Genomic DNA, 18,404 nt, shown 5'->3' with positions numbered 1-18,404 from the left:
CACTTGGCCGAACGACTCGTAACATCGTCCTTGTACGGAAACCTTTCTTTCACAGCTGCCAAGAGCCGCCTCCAAAGGCTGAGGGACGTTTTCTCTCTTGCGATTGCTTTGTCAATTCCCCCTTCTCTAGCAAGTGATCCCAGCTGCTTGGCTTCTGTACCTTCTAGTTCGTGACCATCGGCCCCATTGTCCCAGCATCGGAGTAACCAGGTGATGATGTGCTCCCCTGGTTGACAGGTAAAATCTTTTCGCATATTCCGCAGCTCAGTTGAGGTCCGAGGTCAAGAAGTTACCTCTTCTTCTTCTTCTTCGTCATGTGATGATGATGACTCCTGATCAGATTCTGGACCGGGTGGTGAATTCATTGGTTCTTCATCTCGCTTCACCCTTTTTGCCTCCTTTTTGCTTGTTCTCTTGTGTACAGGGGCAACCGATATTGGTACGAATTGGTCCTCTGGTTTGGCTGCAGTGATTATCACTGTGGTTTGAGTAGCAACTGTACTTGTTGCTGGGGGTGGTGTAGCTGCTGTACTTGCCACTGGGGTAGCTGCTCTGTTCATTGAGGCCAAAGTTTGAGTAGCGACTGTACTTGTTGCTGGGGGTGGTGCAGCTGCTGTGCTTGGAGCTGGGGTAACCGCGCTGTCTGTTGCAGTTGAAGTTTGAGCAGCTGCTGTACTTGCTGCTGGGGTAGCTGCGCAGTTCATTGCAGCCAAAGTTTGAGTAGTGACTGTTGCTTTGCCCTCAGATCCGCTGACATTCTTTTCCTTTTGAAGGTGCTGGATAGTGTTGAACAAGGCCCTGTAAGCATAGGCCAAGCCCCAGCACGTTGCCGTGATTTGTCCATCTCTGGTATGGCCAGAATGACCACACACCTCATTTAAGTGTTTTACTAATTCTTCTGGATTTTGCAGTTGTTCGGTAGTGAAATTCCAAAGTACTGGAGGGGCCCACTGACCTAGATACTTGCCCATACTATCCCACACACCCTGCCACTCATGGCTGTCCAGCCTCAGGGAAAATCTCTCGGTCCTCCTACATTGTCGTTTGACCCCAGACAAGACCCAAACCTGAATCTGCTTAACTCTTGAAATCAGTAGTGGGCAAAACACACTCTGTATGCGTGTTAGCATGGTGATTCCCATCACCATCAGCAAACAAGTCTCAACAGCATTAAAATGCCATTCAAAAAATTCAAAACTCTCAAATGTAAATGGTCTGGGGGGACGACTGGGAGGGTAAAAGAATGTCTCCTTCACAGGTTGAGCACCTGAGAAGGAGAAAAAAGATGTGTAATTGCTAAGCACCTCCATCATATACCTCCCAAAGTATAAAGGTGGTGACCACACTGGGAACATAAGCCAGATCAGTTTCATGATCAATGATTCTATTGTATTACAAGTCATTACCATAAAGTACAATGGGACAAAAACCTTAGCCCAAGCCCCACACTTGAAAAACACTAATACAGCAAATACCGGATGGACGTAAGATACGATATACTGAAACTGTGAGATCAAGAGGAACAACCTTGAGAGCCAATAAATCAGCATTGTGACGAGTGACTACCAATCCAGTCAGATCTGTTCTTATCTCTACCCCTCGTGCCCCACGTTGGGCGCCAAAAAGAACTGTCGTGGTTTAAACCCAGTCAGGTAACTTGTTCACTCACTCCCAGTGAGTGGTGCCGAGCTGACAACAATCGAGGTCCGTGTCCCCCCCCCCCCCCCCCCTCCCCCACTCCCGGAGGAACGCGGGGAGGAGGATCGAAAGAGTGCAACTCCCACGGGTTGAGACAAGAACAGTCCAGCAACCAATGTACACAAATCACCACCGCAACTATCAACTACAACAATGATAAGGGAAAATAACAAGGGAAGAGAATACGATACCACCGGCCAAGAAGACGAGTTCCACCCGGAAGCCCCCGTGTCCTTCCGGGTAACTCCCAGTCCCCCCCCACCCCGGCCATGACGTGCTGTGGTATGGAATACCTCCCTGGCTAGCCCGAGTCAGGCGCCCCATCTCTGCTTCCTCCCGGCTTCCCCTCCTCCCTGGCAGAGCATGAGCCTCACAAAGTCCTTGGTCAGGGTAAACATCACTTAGCAACAACTGAAAACATTGACTTCACCAACACTGTTCTCAGGCTGGAAGTCAAAACACAGCACTGCACCAGCTAGCACAAAGGAAAAAAAAAACAAACATGACTGCTACTGCTGAACCCAGGACACCAAGCTATAATGTGTTCCACATAGCATTGGTGGTAACATATTCAGCTCTAAAGATAAGCTGGCCCCAAACTTCAGCAGTGGGGTGAAATCGTGCTCAGCCCTAGTCTGTGTTACTCTGTAGGAGACTGACAGGACTTGATGCTAGTTCATAAAGGGCTCCAATAATTACTCAATTTTCTTTAAATGTGAAGGATTTACAGAATGGAGATCACACCAAGAGATTTTTTTCATCATTTACTAAGTAGGTAAAATGTTCAGGTTTTTTTCAGGTGCTTCAAAGCTTTATCGCAATCAGATTTTGCTTTTTTTAAATTCCAGTTAATAGTAGTATACAAGTGGCAAGAAGGAAAGGAAAAAAGAAATAAGGAAAAGTATTTTCTCTACTTTCCTTGTAAGAAAAGCTAGTCTGTGTTACTGTTTACATGATGTACAGCCTGGAGAAATCTAGCTGAAATATGGAAGAAAGTTTTAACGTGAATGGATGTACACAGTTTATTTACATTGCTGGGATCCCCAGTTTAGGATCTAACCATAGCACCTGTCAATTACAGTAGAGCTCTGCTGGTCTACAGCAGGTGAGGATCAAGGTGAGGAACAGAATGGTATTCTTAACAATTGTGTGGTGCTGTGCAGTGATGCATATCACAGTTATAGGTAATGCAACCTAAAAGCAAATTCCCCAGTGCCTACACTGGACTTCAAAAAAACTGAAAGATACTGGTGTTTGCAAGTGAAGAGACTCCAGCTAGGCAGTAGGTCAGGGGCAATGAGGTGAAAGAAGCATTTTGCACTGGCTGGTAGATGGAATGCATTATCCCTTGCGCAAATGGACTGGTGGCTGCCTTTAAGAGCTGTGAAGTACTAAAATAAGAACTATTTCCAAGTGCTAGAAATCCTTATGACTAGCAAAAAGTGAGCCTTGAAATAGCAGCCTGATCATTACGGAATCCATTCTGCCTGTCGCCATTCTACTGGCTCCCCTCGGGATACAACTTGGGTCTAACTTTACTTTGCAAATCTTCTAGGCAGTAATGCCTTCAATCTAGGAGTTTACTGGCTGCTAAGAGAACAAGGCAGAAATTAGTGTGACTTGATTATAACACAGTCACCACTTCATTTATTTAACGTTTCCAATGTTGTCTTTTTTACATGTTGAACTGCCATAATTTCAAATACACCTTGAAAATAAATCCCTTGTTTATCTCCTATTGTCTTCTACGAGTCCACCTAAAATGAAATATATATATAAGTATTACTGTGCTCGAGACCTCAAATGAGTTGAGATGGAGAATGCACTCCACAGGAGGGAAATAATGATGCTGTTTATCATCTGTGCTACAACTTATCAGGCACAGCCAGAAAAATACTAGCTTTCTGCATACTTATTCACACAGCTTGTACCTTTTCACTTTTATGATCTCGCTTTAGAATCTAAAGAGATTAACACCAGTCTATACTTGCAAATCTTGCTGCAAACTTGAGTTAGGTTAACACAGTTCTGTGCAGAATTTTATTAAGATATTTATACTTAATTAGGCCCTGAAAGTAAAGTGTGCTCTCAGTGCTGCCTAGCCATCATTTTAGTTACAGGATTTACTTCCAGGCCCCATTTTCCCCAGCAGATGAAAAGTTTTCAAGCCTTTTATTAGATCACCCCACATGCAAAAAATACTTTGGTACAAAATCCCAGACAAGTAACAGTCCTCTGCTCATGGATGAAACAACATCACAGTTTGAAACTCAGAGACTTTCAAGTTAACTTTTTGTTTTAAGCCACCAAGGAGGAAAGAAGTAATTTGGACCATTGTGGGTATTTTTTTCACTGAAACATGGCTCAGGAGCACAACAAACTTCACAAAGGTTTTAAACAACAGGACAATTACGTTTTCATCTCCTTTCTAACACACCAGCTCAGTGGCATGTTTAACAGTACATGAGACATCAATAATTTTCTGTCATTTTAATGCCAACAAAACTGCCCATTTTCCAGAATCAGCAACTGTCAAGAAGTCAAATAAATACTCCCAAATACATTCAAATTAAAAGGAACCAGCTTGATTTATTCCAAACCACACCAAGAGACAGCTCTGTACCATCTTGTTAGGGAACAAACAGAAACCCAAATTATTCAGTTGCTAGAACACACAACCTACTTCAGTTTTAATAAAAGCTGCAGACTTCATCACTAGCTTGATTGATTCCTTCTCCCATAAAGTAACCAAATGTCAACACTGTGAATGAAGAAAAGCACCTATGGTTATTCACATGCACTCTGTAAGGAGGAGGATCTTTATCTCCACTCTTTAGATTTCCAGAAGCCATTTACTTTAATGACACGTTAATTCAGCAAATAACTATTACAAAAGCACATGGCCAGCAATCCCTGAGGCAAGGCTGCCTAAAACAGGAGGCACTTCACTGGGTTGGCCTCTGTGTTTGCCACTAAGAAGAACCTTTAGCTCCGCTGTTGGCTGCAACCCAGCAGGCGTGGAGCGGTGGGGACACATGCCATGCCAGACCTTGATGTGAAGGATGGCCTCCCCTGTTACCAGAGAGCCATACAGCAGAAAAAAAGGGGCAGGCCCAGCAGCCTGCAGTCGGCATATACTGGAGATATGATCAAGCCCAAATCCCCTGCTCAAGTAGAGTCATCCAAAACATATATAAAACAAAAAAGGGGGAGATGTGGAGACAGTGTTCTCACAGGAGAATGGATACTTGGTACATAAATTCTGAATAATCCTGAAAGATACAGCAAGGCCATGAGAGGCCAGAGGAAGCCTAAACAAGCAAGATAAGAAGCTGGAATTCACCGAGTTAATGAGAACTGTGGACTGTTGGCAAGCTTTCGAGGTCAGGTTCTCACACCTATGCTTAACCAATTATATGTTAGTCACTAAGGATCTTCAAGACATGTATCCAATCATAATATGCCAAATCACTGTAAGTGCATGTAAGAAACAATATTTAAGGGGTTAAGGCTTTGTAATAAACGGCTTTTGTCTGATCATACTGATCTCTGACTGAGTCCATATATTTTCTGCGGCCCACTTCCAAAGATATAGCAATAAAACCCTTAACACCTGTCTCAAGCAACAGCACTCAAAATCTTTAGGCCATAGCTCATATGTGAAATCACAGCTGAAGGGTTCTAATCTTTTTCCCTGAATTTCCTTTTGACCTTTATCTTTTGCTGAAGGGAGCGGGCATTGCTTAATGAACTCCACAGACACCAAAACAAGTGAATTTATTCAAGTTCAGGATCTGCCCACATGAACTATTTCCTTCTGCATTTTAAACAGATTTTTCATTATGTAGTTCATTCTGTCATCAGCATTTACCAGGAGCTAAAGCTGGAAATTCTCAGTTACTAGCGGGTAACCACAGAGCAGTTTCGCTCCTGCTGCCCTGGCCTTTGCATGTTTATAAGTCACTGCTGCTTTAAAGTTTCTCACCACGTCCTTTTACTAAGAGCTGCTTTCAGTGTTGTGCCATCACCACAGTTTTTGATAGGGATAGGCTGAAGAAATAAAACTAGGTCAACCCAGACCAGATGTTTTTACTGGAGACAATGAGGCCATCCCTCAGCTGAGGGTGTTGGTTGTTTAGTGTGGGTTTGGTTTTAATTATTAAACACTGCAGTAAAGCTGAGAAATCCTTAGCAAAGGGAACTGGGAAACGGTGGCAAGGCCTCATGTCCTCAGCCCTTCTTTTGGCTCCCTGCAGAACAGCACCAGCCCAGCAGGAGCCTTTCCTACCCTAGTAGGAAAGACGCACCATTCTCAACTTGGACCTCAGCATATCCAACCCCAAAGATAGAGTTCACTGGCCCTTACTTCAAACATAAACAAGCCTCAATAAATAGCAACTCCCATGGTGCTAATCCCTACATCCTGGGGGAGTCTCGACATCCCAAGTCTTTCAAAGGAGATTTGGAGCAAGCAACTTTGTGAGAGTTCCTGAAGCAGCTGCCAGGACGTAAGCCGTAGAGACCCCAAGGCTGACTCCACAGGCAACAGGTTCATTGACTCTCTTATGCCTCCTCTTGCTGCACTGTCATTCATGCTTCACCCTTCCGTGTGTGTCAGAAGAGAGGGCCATCAGGCCTGAATGCAGTAAAGGAACCCTTTGCATTTGTAAAGTGAGCTTAAAAATTCCACAGTTAGCGCGCTTCCACAGTGGACTGAGAAACACCAGCACTTGTACAAGAAGAAAGGAATGCGTGTGGGCTGGGCTCCAAGATAAATTATTTACAGAGTAGGGGGCAAAGAAAACACGCCATGTTTTCCTTAACTAAGTTACAGGAGTTCTCATTCAAACTTCCCCTGTGATGGCCACCAGTAGAGCATAATTGAACCACCCCAGGAGAACTATAGAGTTAATCCTCACAGAGGCTAGGGCAAATCTCCTCTCATGGGCTGTCTGACAGTCTTTCTGTAAGCAGACAATATTAAACAGGGACAGGAACCAGGCAAGAACATGCATCCCTTTGGCCTGGATGGCTGGCACTGTGTGCAACTTCTGTCTCACCTACCCAGAGAGGAGTGAAAGAGCAAGAGTGAAGCTCTTCCGTCACTTACATTTAGTAAGGGTGTGTCCTGGGTTCAGCAGTAGCAGTCATTTTTCTCCTTCTTGGTAGCTGGTGTAGTGCAGTGTTTTGACTTTCAGCTCGGGAACAGAGCTGATAGAGATGTTTTGGTTTGGCCAAGGACTTTGTGAGCCTCATGCTCTGCCAGGGGGAGGGGAAGCCAGGAGGAAGCAGAGACAGGACACCTGACCCAAACTGACCAAAGAGCTATTCCATACCACAGCACGTCATGCCCAGGATGTAACTGGGAGTTAGCCGGAAGGGCTGGGAGACTGCAGGGTTGGAGGAGGTATCGGTCGGAGCTTGGTCGGGCTTGGGGGCCGAGTTATCGGTCAGCTGGTGCTGAGGTGTTGTATTCTCTTCCCTTGTTATTTCCTTTATCATTATTATCATTGGTGGTAGCAGTAGTGATTTGTGTTATACCTTAGTTACTAAACTGTTCTTATCTCAACCCGTGGGAGTTGCATTCTTTTCAATTCTCCTCTCCATCCCTCCGAGAGCAGGGGGAGGGCAAGAAAGGGGGGGAAGTGAGCGAACGAATTACCTGACTGGGTTTAAACCACGACAGGGTGTAAGTATTTTAAACACCCTCTCTCACTCACTCAACTCTCCATACATATATGCAAGTTCTGTGAGAAGTATTTGAACTTATGGGAATGTTGGCTAGTATTTCTCCTTTAGAGTGTTCCTGTGACAGACTTAATGTTCCTTTGTAAATTCCAACCATCCTGGATTGGAAGTTCAAACCATCCAGCAACAAGAAATAAGGAAATACTTTACTGCCTGAAGATGCACTGATCTTTTCCCACACTTAGGAATGAGGAGAAAGATAGAGAGGGAGGAGTATTAAAATACCAGCCTTGTTTGGCTCAGAAGAGCTAAAAGCCCACACAGTTAAGTACAATATGCTGGCAAGTATATAAATCCTCTTATTTGAACACCACTTTCCTAGCTTTTGCAGAAATACTAAATAGTCCGTCCAAGTGCCAAGTCAACAGGACTTAAATATAGTAGGTGGTTTGATGGGCAACAGCCTAAGTAATCACTTCAATCCTAACCCTTATCAGACTAATAATAGATAGTAAGAGTGACTTGCAAATAAACAGCTCCAATATGAAATTCATAGTTTCATTGCACTTTGACACTGTAACAGCAGCATAAAGCCTTCCTAACGGTTATATTCTCAGTACTCCAATGCTCTCCTTGCATGGAATTTACATTAACATTTGGAAAATATACCCTGAAATCTGTTGTATTAAAAATAGCTCATTAACAAGGCTCATTAAGTGAAGTTAGGACTGTGACAGATAAGTCCCAGCCCAATGTTACTGATACACAGCATGCTTGACAATTAGCATTAGTTCAAGTCCACTGACTTGAGCAGAAGACCTGCATGCCCACAGAACAGAGCTGGACTTGTGATGATCAGCCTACCTGTTTGCAGAGAGTTGTCAGACAATATTTAACCTAAGGCTGTTAATGGAACAGAGCACTTTCATTCCTTTTCATTGTCACATGCAATTGTATTTTTATGCTTTGTTTCCTTGACTGTGTAAGGCACTGTATATAGAATACAAAATAAAAAGCATAATTGTATGACTGAAACAGCCTCACTTCAAATGGACTCTCAAATCCACAGGTAGCACTGTCCCTGTCTATACTGAAAGCTGCAGTGAACTATAATGACATTTCAAAAACATACACTGACCTTTAACAAAACACTCATTACTATATTTGTTAAACTACTCAAGTTTGAAGTGCAGCCACCTTTCATGCCAGCTTCAACAAAGAAAAGTCTTAGGCTCCCTTTCAGGGATATTAAAACTAAAGGGCCAAGAGTGCCTCAAGTGTACAGCAAGTCTGAGTGACTCTGCTTTTGCTCTGCTACCAGCTCTAGGATGGAGGGTTTCTAATGTATTTGCTTTGGATGCAACTCCAAAATTTAGGTGTTTGAAAAGGGCAGTACAGCTGAACCTCACTAATCCTAGTGTTAGCGTCGAGACAAACACATAACCACCAGAATGGTTATATGAGGTGCTTTATTGAGGTGCCGGGAACCAGGGGTACGCACCCAAACCTGGTTCTGACCCCGTCACATCGCGTTCACAATTTATGCATAAAAGTTTCGCAATTAATGCATATTCAACATGTGTTGCTACATTAACTAATACATATGCATCAAGGATTACTTTATTAGTCCATTACGACATCAGCCTCTTCTGCTCTTGCGCAGCCCCCTCTGGTGGTCGACCCGATGAAGTAAGGAGTTCCTCAGATGAAGTAAGAAGTCTTCCTCCCCTTGTTCTTTTCACCTTTCCGTTCTTTGGACAGGCCCCAACCATTCTGTGGACGCCAGCATTCTCACTTCCTCACTTGGCTTGTCCTTTTATGTTGCAATGATTTCGCAAAGCTACCAATATTGCAGAGATTAAATTTTCTGCAGATTAAGATACATGGTTTCTATTTTTTGACAAAGCTTCCTTTTAAGCAATACAAAAAATTATGAATGTCTGTATTATCAAGACGCACAGTTCCTTGTTCTAAACCACAAAGTCTTAGGCCAGACATCCTGTGTTCGTCTTGTGGTTATGCTAGTTTCTACTGCTAAGGCTACCATTGTGGTGTTTGGTTATAAAGTAACTAAGATACAGAACAGCAAAGTTACAACATTCTTCTAATATACAGAAGTCTACTATTGATTCGAAAACTTTTCAAATATAGTCATTTCTATTGCTCTATATAATTATTTTAACGTAAAATTTCACTCTTTCTAACACTAGCACTGTAGGTCTCACAATTTGGCTTAGCATAGAAGAGTAACTCTTAATACAAGTCACATTCTTCATCTATGGCTATAGAAATGAAATTTCCCCTAAAAATTAGCATTTTGGTATAAAACAAAAGCAGGGTAATTTAGAAGAGGAGAAATAACACCATAGATGGCGTAAGGGTGAGATGTGGCTCTGACAAGAATAGTCATTGTAGGGAGACCATTGTCTGTTTTTTAGTTTGTAGTCTTGGCTGAGTCTTTTCTATATGGCTTCTGTGTCACGTCATCTGTTCTTATAAAATTACAGATGGGGTTTTAATCCAAGAATAGATTGAAAGAAAAACTCTAAAGTGATATCACTGCTTTTTTCTCAAGGCGCTACGATTTGACAGTTGGAGAACGTGGTTTTTACTTACCAGCAACTTCTTATCCCCGTTCATTCCTTGGTCAGCGGGGGCCTAATAGTAAGCAGGCTGGATTTACGGGACCACGGCTTCCTCTTCATATGTTTAAGGTAATTTGCAGGGAGCAAAAAATGGCACCAAACTGAAACTCAGTGATTTTGCTTGCCAAGTCCAACCTGCTAAACTTCTGAGATTTTCTTTGCTAAAACAAATGGATTGCTTGAACCAGCGAGTTATGTTTCTTCCATCTAGAACTTCTCACCTATGGTGTGTTTAGTATTCAGGAGCATTAAAATGTTCCTAAGTCATGTGAAATACTGTGAAAACAGACAGCACAAATTTAAACTTCATCGTTAACACTTTGTGCGATTGGCCCATTAGTTTTCTACTGGTTTTTTGGGGTTTTTTGGGTCTGTTAACGTCTGCGTTTTAATTGTAGATACCTGTAGCTGAGTCACCCATTCCTCAAGAAATAATCTTAGAATCCCGGGCCTACAGCCACCTGAACAGGTTGTCAGAGAAAACAAGGTAAATTGAGTACACTCTGATGAAAACAAGATTTCATACAAGTTTATCATTGTTTTACCCATCTACTAGTACTATTGAATAGAAAGCTTTAAACCAGTACAGCAAATTCCACACTGTGCTTGTAGGGTTGCAGATGTCAGCGCCGAGCATGTATTATTCTGATATTAATTAAAGGCAGATGCCTCCCAGAATGGTTCTGTTTCTTCATAGAATTATTTTCCTTTTATTTTACGATCGGAATTCTTTTTCTATTTTTTTTTTCCCATCCTAGGATGTGTGAATGTAAATTCCCACCTCGTGCCCTCCCATTTTGTGGAGAGAGGGAAATGAATGAGTTGACTTCTTTCTAGTTGGGGGAGAGCGAAGGTAGTGGTTTTGGCTATTGATACGATGCAGAGCAGTGAGCAGAGGGAGACAAATGTGTTGGGTGTGGGTTTTAATGTACTACTTGCAAGCTCAAGAGAAGAAAAACATCTTCTCTGGGCACTGCTGAATGTGTAAGAGTCGGTTTCTAAAGGGACTGCCTTACAGAGTCCCTTTAGAAAGCTACAGTTTCCAAACTGTGTAAGGGAGTTTAGAAACATACAGGGTTTACCAGTAGCCACCAGATCTTTTACTTCAAGGGATTTTTGCTCCTAACATTTATCTTTTAGGGGAACTTTTTCAAGTGAAAAATGTGTTTTAATTTGTGCAGTGTCCCTGCACCTCAGAAGTCCGAGGGTGATCATCTGATGGAAACTGTAGTGACGGAAAATAGTAACTATGCAGAGCTACCACCTGTTAATGACTCTTCTATTACAAAGCTGGATAAAGTTCTGGAGAGTCCTAAGCAGAACTACTGCAATGAAGGCAAGTACAGACCTTCCCATAATGAAAGAAACAGTCCAAATAATGGCAAAAGCTCAGGAAAATACTCTCGTTACAGATCCCGAAGCAGAGAAAGAACGGAACAAGACAGGAATCAGTATTATCATTCCAAAGGAGAGAGAACCTGGAGCATGGAAACATACCGTCGAAGCACGGAGATGGGAAAAATGCAGATATTACAAGCCGTACGACTCTCTTCATAGAAAAGGAGATGGTAGAGAGAGGAAGTCCTTTCATTTTGATAAAGACTTTCACAAATGGAGTCAATTCTCGAAATCACAGAGCGATGATCCCTGCAAGAGCAGATGGGCTCACAACACTCACTGCAGAGAGGAAAGAGTGCATCACTTGAGCAGCCACAGCGGAAACTTCCGTCATTGTTCAGTACCTCAGCAGCAGTCTGAAAAACACTCTCGGGAAGGGCACGCACCTCCACCTGCCTCAGCTCGTGCACAATTTGACAACTCTTTCTGGGAAAATGAGAAACTGAGGCTTGGCAAGAGGAAATACGGTGACGCAGAAGGAAGCAAAAGTGAAGTGGAAAAGAAACGCCACGAGATAGATGATAAATACCAAGAGAAGGATTACAAGTAAGCAGGGATTCCAGCACAATCCGCAATTATGTTCCTAACTCTTTTCTGAATGTTTCCCATGCCTGCCCTTTTCCCATTGTTTCTAAGTGATTTATATAGGATAATCTGACTACGGGTTGGTCATTAGGCTGGTCATTAGGTTGGTCAAGCAAACATAGGAAGGATGTTGCTGAATAGCGTTAGAATGCTAGATCTGGAGCACAAAGCGAAGAACCTGTCGTGGTTTAAGCCCAGCCTGCTGAACCCAGGACAGAACCACATCTGCGCACTGTTCTTGATTAGGTTACAACAATTATATATTTTTAATTCCACATATTCCACAATTAGCCCCTGTAAGGATTTGCGTACAAACCAAGATTTACTGTTATTTAATCTGAGGTCTTATGTTTGTTGCATCTAAAGTCAGATGTGCAGAAATTACTACAAAATAGCTGACACACAGCACGCCATCACCTGTGATAAAATAAGTAACATTCCACACACGCATCAAATGCTGTGTCCGTTTTCCTATTTTTAACCTGCATGTTTCCCTCAGACTTCAGGATTTGGATGGCCTTGTGTTCTGCATTGACAGTGACAATCGCAAACGGAAGAAAAAGAAGCAGCACATCAGGAAACTGGAGAGTATGTTAAATTCCTGCCACCGGTTTATTTCCTTATGATTGTTTTCTGTTAGCACAGGCTTAAAAATACAGAGAAGCGGGCTGAGGGAGAGTTCTTTTGCAGTCAGAAGAAACTCATCTGCTCTAGGACTGGTTTGGCTTTAGTGAATGCTCCTGCCAGCAGGTGGCCAACTCTGGTTATTTCTAAACCAGTCAAAAGTATAGGAAGAAGTTAAATGCCTTGCACTCCCCTACACAGGTCACGGGCATTACGATTAGTGCGCTCTCTGTGTAGGCGTAAGAGATGTTCAAAATGTGAAGCAACGTAAAGCTTATTTTGTCAGAATAGTGTCAGTTTTAAGTCAGTCCGGCTGAGCTGAAGTTTCCCGTACATTTCTCTGCCTGCACTGCACAGGCACCGTGGCTGATGGAAGCGGCCACACAGTTCAGATGCTGAGCGGAGCCGGCACGGCAAAAGGAAGGGAAAGAGACCGGCGGGAGCAGCCGGCTCGGCTCGGCTCGGCTCGGCTCGGCTCAGCTCTGGTGGCCGCTGTGGCGCCGGTCGGGCACCCGGCCGCTACCCTCCTGCCTGCGGGGCAGCGGAGGGGTGGAACTGCCTGGCGCGGCGGAGCTGGGCGACGTCCCCAGTATGGAGCGGACGGACCCAGCTCCGCCGCCGCCGCGGCCGCCACCAGCGCCTGGACCGGCAGGACCGGGGCGGGGCGGCAGGGGGCTGAGGCGGCTCGGCGCTGCGCCTGCCCCCGCAACACCGGTTGCCGCGGGCCGGAATTAGCGAGCGGGGCTGGGTCGGAGCGGGAGGTGGAGTGAGAAGGGCGAGGAGACGTGAAGCGAGGGATCCCTCGGAGCCCTGCTCCGGCCTCGCCTGCCGCGTCGGCTTCGGTTTGGTTTGGTTTGGCTGTGTTTGGGCTCTTGCCGCTCCCGAGAGCGGCCATGCTGCGTGCCGCGCCGGTCCGTGAGATCAGCGGTGCCACAACGCTCTTAGGGACCAAAACCCCTCGGACAGGCAGAGCAGGGGGTGAGCGGGTGTGTGCTTGATGCGTAGCGCTGGTGACGGAAGGCCGGACAGTTCCATTTCGGACTGGACGTTAACCGACGTTGAGAGCTTATCTCGCGACCCCGCAGAAGCAGACCCTCGGACCGCGGTGAAACACCGGGCACACGCCCCTGGGGAGGACAGCGAGACCCCTGGGGGGTCACAAACTCCGGCCCCTGGGCGGAGAGACGCAGACCCCGGGGCCGCTCTCGCCGCTCCGTACAACTCGCGGTCCCCGATCTCGGGGTCGCCAGTAGTGGCAGGAAGCGTTGCTGGGCGCCGACAGCGGGGAATGAGAGCTTCGAGTGCCTCTCTACTTCGTGTACCGAACTGGCTTCCAGTTAAGATCTTCCTTAACTGGAGTAACTCCGAGTTTCCCAGCTTGGCAGCTGGATTCTTTTTTATGACAGTAAACGAGTTACAGAAACAGTAAATATTTTTTGAAATCTGATTTTCTTGCAGTTGTTAACGACGGAATTGCCCCGCCACGTAAAATTCTTTTTCCACCTGAGAAAACCTGCATGGATTGCCAACAGCCACTGAACGTTGGAGCTGGACTGCAGAACCTGGGCAATACGTGTTACCTTAATGCTGCTCTGCAGTGTGTAACTTCCGCGCCTCCTCTGGCCAATTACGTGCTTTCACTGGAACACAAGAAGTCACTGACACAGACCCCGACCCCGGGGCGGACAGAGCAGCAGACCCCGCAGCTGACAAACTCGGACCCCAGTTCGGAGGGACACAGACCCCGGCGCCGCTCTCGCTGCTCCGTGCTACTCGCGGTCCCCGGGCTCGGGGTCGCCAGTAGTAGCAGGAAGCGTTACTGGGCTCCGACAGCGGGGCAATGGGAGCTTCGAGTGCCTCTCTACTTCGTGTGCCTAACTGGCACGGTTTTTGTGATAAAGAACTGCGAGTCTCCTAGCGTGGCAGCTGGACTCTTTTTTCATGAAAGTAAAAAGCTATTACGTGTGTGCCTCTCGGGGACGTAAGGGGTGGATTTTGTTGAAACAGACGTGCCTCCTGCCTCCCGGAGACGACACCCCCAACCTATTGCTGTATCTAACTTGGTTTGCATGAGGTGCGTGCCTCTTAGGGACTTCAGAGGTGCGTTTTGTGGAAGCAAAACGCTGCCTCCCTGAGGCGATCGTCCCGTTCCGAAATGGATAGCAGTGAAGCTGCCCCTGAGGGCAGAGATGTGTTGTGTGGCCTTTTAGAGCAACAGAAGGCTCGCCCCTCTCTGCCAGGGGCAGAACGGGCCGAGAAAAATCGGTGTAATTCGCAAAGTCTAACAGACCGAATAAGCGCCCTGCAAAAGGATGTGAAACTGCGGCCCGGAAAGGGTAACTCGGTTGTCTGGGCCGTACCGGGCGCCATCTTGGCTGCTGCACCGGAGGCTGGCGAAGAACAACAAAGAGCTGGATCTCAGTTCAGTTCATACAAACTTTACAAGACCTGCTCCGAGCCCTGCAGGACCAGGTAGTTAACCGTTAGACAAAGAGAAAAATCAGGCTAACTACTTGCAATTAGCTCTGAAAAAGGAACTCCTTGCAGAGAACCCCGCCCCTGAATATCCCCACAGGGGCCTGGGAGGGGGGGACGGACTAAGGTCATTAGGTTGGTCCAGCAAACACAGGGAGGATGTTGCTGATCTGGACGAACGCTAGATCTGGACGATTTTGCTTGCCACGCCCAACCTCCTAAACCACCTGAGATTTTCTTTGCTAAAACAAATGGATCGCCTGAACCAGTGAGTTGTTTGTTCCATCTAGAACGTCTCACCTATGGTGTGTTTAGTATTCAGAAGCATTAAAATGTTCCTAATTCATGTGAAATACTGTGAAAACAGCACAAATTTCAACGTTAACACTTTGTGCTATTGTCCCATTAGAATTTGCAGAGCTGAACTGGCATGTGAGAACATGCTGATGTGCGGATTGACTCCACAACTCGTTAAAGTTGTAAAGCAGGTATGCTTTTTAGTCAGCGCTGAGACGCACGGGGATAATTCCTCAAAGTCATGCGTGCCTCGGTGTTGTTTCCCTCTACGTTTATGCTCCAAAGTTATATGTATTCATAAGGTTGCACAATATGCCTATATATATTCATGTCCTGTCCCTGCTTCGTATAATGAGCTAGAAGGTTCTGTGCACCTGCGCAGTGCCCCCTCTGGTCATGGGCAGGGGTCTCAAGATGGAGTAAATGAGTCTTCCTCCTGTGGGTAGGGGTCTTCAAGAGGAAGTCAATGAGTCTTCCTCTTCTTGAACTTTTCACCTTTTAGTCTTCACGTATGGCCTTAGGGTTTGGTCGGTGTCCCGCTTTTGTAATCTCACATTTCTCCAGAAATACCTTACTGGCTGCTTTTCACACCCTTGCACTTCTTGGTACCACTGATTCTGGCTTATTTGCATTACAGCTCTACTTGTACAGAGCTCAAACTGATGCACGCATTGCTCAAAAACAAAACCTGAAGTTGCGGAACAGAAGACTCGAAACAGGTGATGTGAGCAGCTCTGAGATCACGCTGCTTTGCAAACGCAGGACATACGACTCCAAATCATTTCTAGAAAGAGTTTAAATGTGTTCCATTAAGCAAAGGTATCTCCACGCCGACACTTGTTCAAGGATTGTACCTCCGCTGGTTGAGTTTCACTCCCTTGAAAGTACTTGTATCTGAACAGGCATCCAAGCAGACCACAATTCCACACGCTCTGGGGAAAATCTGAGGTGTAGAAACGTTTACTTTGTTCTTTTCCTCTCAGCCTTTATGGCAAACATGCAATAAAGCAGAACGCTGGCAGGATGACACCCCATGCAAAACAGGGCACATCAGCAAGACTGGAACAACCAACCAGCCTCGCCTTGACAGTCAAAAGGGGATTTCAAACACATCGCCTTGGTAAGTCTGTGGCTTTGCCAGGACGGCACGTTTCCCTGTGCTGTATGCCGAGCTGCTCTGCAACTCCACCAAGCAAAATTGCTTTGATAAAGCACTGGGTCCCCAAAGCGGTCACTGGCACAGCAGGCACGGCTCAGGTTCAACAAGTCTGTGAAAAACTGCCTGCTACCGGAAGCAGTCCAAAAAAGCCACCCTGTGCGTCCAGCATGGAACTAGGGGCTTTCCCTTCTGAACAGTACATGCACTGGGAGTAGAAAAGCACTGTGGGAAAATCTGCCATAGCAATTCGTGTGCTACTGAAATACTATAAATAGAACCACTGAGAGGTCTTCCACAAATTATGAAAAAGAGATGTGCTTGTGGGGAATACTCTGTAATCAGTGTATAAGTTATTAAAGTAAAATAAGGATGTCTATTCGTTTTTTCAACCTCCCCTGCTGAAGCACAGATCTGAAAAATCACCTTAAGGAATGCAATAAAAATACTGAAGTTTTCTGTATGTTTAAAGTTTGTTAACAAGCAGAGGAATGAATCCTGCTTGATTAATTATCACGGGGTGTTATCTTACTGAAAGATTTTACCTTCCTGGTTTTCTCCTTTAAAAACACTAAATGCATCTGAAATGATTTGGCATATTTTCACATGTAAAGCCTAAACTCATGCAAACCCTGTCACTTTTCTCCATTAATAGTGACTTAGTGTTAATTAAACTACAACATATCTCAAACATGAGAAGAATGTTACTATATAAAAAAGCAGATTATATCAGTCATTAAAATCTCACTGCTTATAGTAAGCTTATGAGCAGACAGGAATGAGAATTAGCCTACTGGCAAGTATCAAACCCCATCTGTATTTAGTGTTACGCGTACCGACTCAAACCTTTGCTGCGGGGACCTCTTTATATTTTAGTGTTTATCAACCAAACTATTTGGCACAACTAGTTAACGCTGTAGCTGCCAGTCTACCACAGAGTTGCATTTCTGATGAAGAAAAGGTATTTCCATAAAGGTAGGAGAGCTAATCCTAAATGAAAGCTGTACGCAGTTGTTCATTTACTGCATAACACACAAAAATGAGAACTAATACTGACATTGTGGGGTTCCTGCTTGCAGAAGAATTAAGTGCTAAATCACACCATACTCCACTTTCCGTACTGCATTTTAATGAGAGATGGAAGTCTTACAATCGCTCCTCCTTTTGTGGGACACATGCTCAAATAACAGCTATAGGACATTTTACTATTAGGCTCAAATTCTTTCCCTCCCAACCCAAGTAAACTGGAGCTGTAGCTAATATAAGTAAAAACAAAGCTTTCATGTTTTTGGTTGAATTAAGTTCCAGTATAATCATCCTCTGAGATTTAAAGCATACTTGAAATCATTTGCCAGTAACTGTTTACCCTGAAAGGTCTTGCCAAGTTTTTTATGTTATAATAAAGTGTACATATATATAAAAAATTACAGTTCTTGTCTTCATTTAGTTTGTCCAATTTTTACATTATCATTCAACTGCATGCTCATTTATAGGTTGAGGCAGGTATAAAAGCTGCTGATCATGTTCTATTTCTTATTCGCAATTCTTCGTTTCCTTGTTGCCAGCATATCATAAAAGGGATCCCTGCTAATACTTGCTCTAGAAGAGAAAAAAAAGGAATCATCGGTTTGGTTAACAGATACCTGTTTTTGAAAACTAAACCTATTTTGCTCTCTTCCCTGTGCATGACTCCACACTCTTAATGAGATCATAGACCACTGAATTCTAAGCATCATGAACATTTCTTTAGAAAAAGATATTACTCAGCTGCCATTTGCTAAGAGTTCGTATCTTCATCTTGACTATTTCTTTAGGTGTAGGTCTGCTTTATAAACCTT

General features: G+C 44.7%; 1 protein-coding gene across 3 annotated transcripts in view; it reads right to left on the bottom strand.

The window, feature by feature from the left end:
- Window positions 1–17,673: 17,673 nt before the first annotated feature.
- The window catches only part of CYTH3 (cytohesin 3), a 49,142-nt gene continuing 48,411 nt past the window's right edge, over window positions 17,674–18,404 (bottom strand). For all 3 annotated transcript variants that reach the window (XM_057416872.1, XM_057416870.1, XM_057416873.1), the window contains one exon: window positions 17,674–18,165. In XM_057416872.1, coding sequence (XP_057272855.1) covers window positions 18,093–18,165 — 73 coding nt within the window. In that variant the 3' untranslated portion in view covers window positions 17,674–18,092. The remainder of the gene's footprint in view (window positions 18,166–18,404) is intronic.

Source organism: Pezoporus wallicus, unplaced genomic scaffold (genome assembly GCF_028554395.1).
Source record: "Pezoporus wallicus isolate ANWC-B61680 ecotype Strahan unplaced genomic scaffold, APGP_CSIRO_Pwel_v1 scaffold_7392, whole genome shotgun sequence".
NCBI lineage: Eukaryota > Metazoa > Chordata > Aves > Psittaciformes > Psittacidae > Pezoporus > Pezoporus wallicus.
This window is presented reverse-complemented; position numbering and strand designations above follow the sequence as displayed.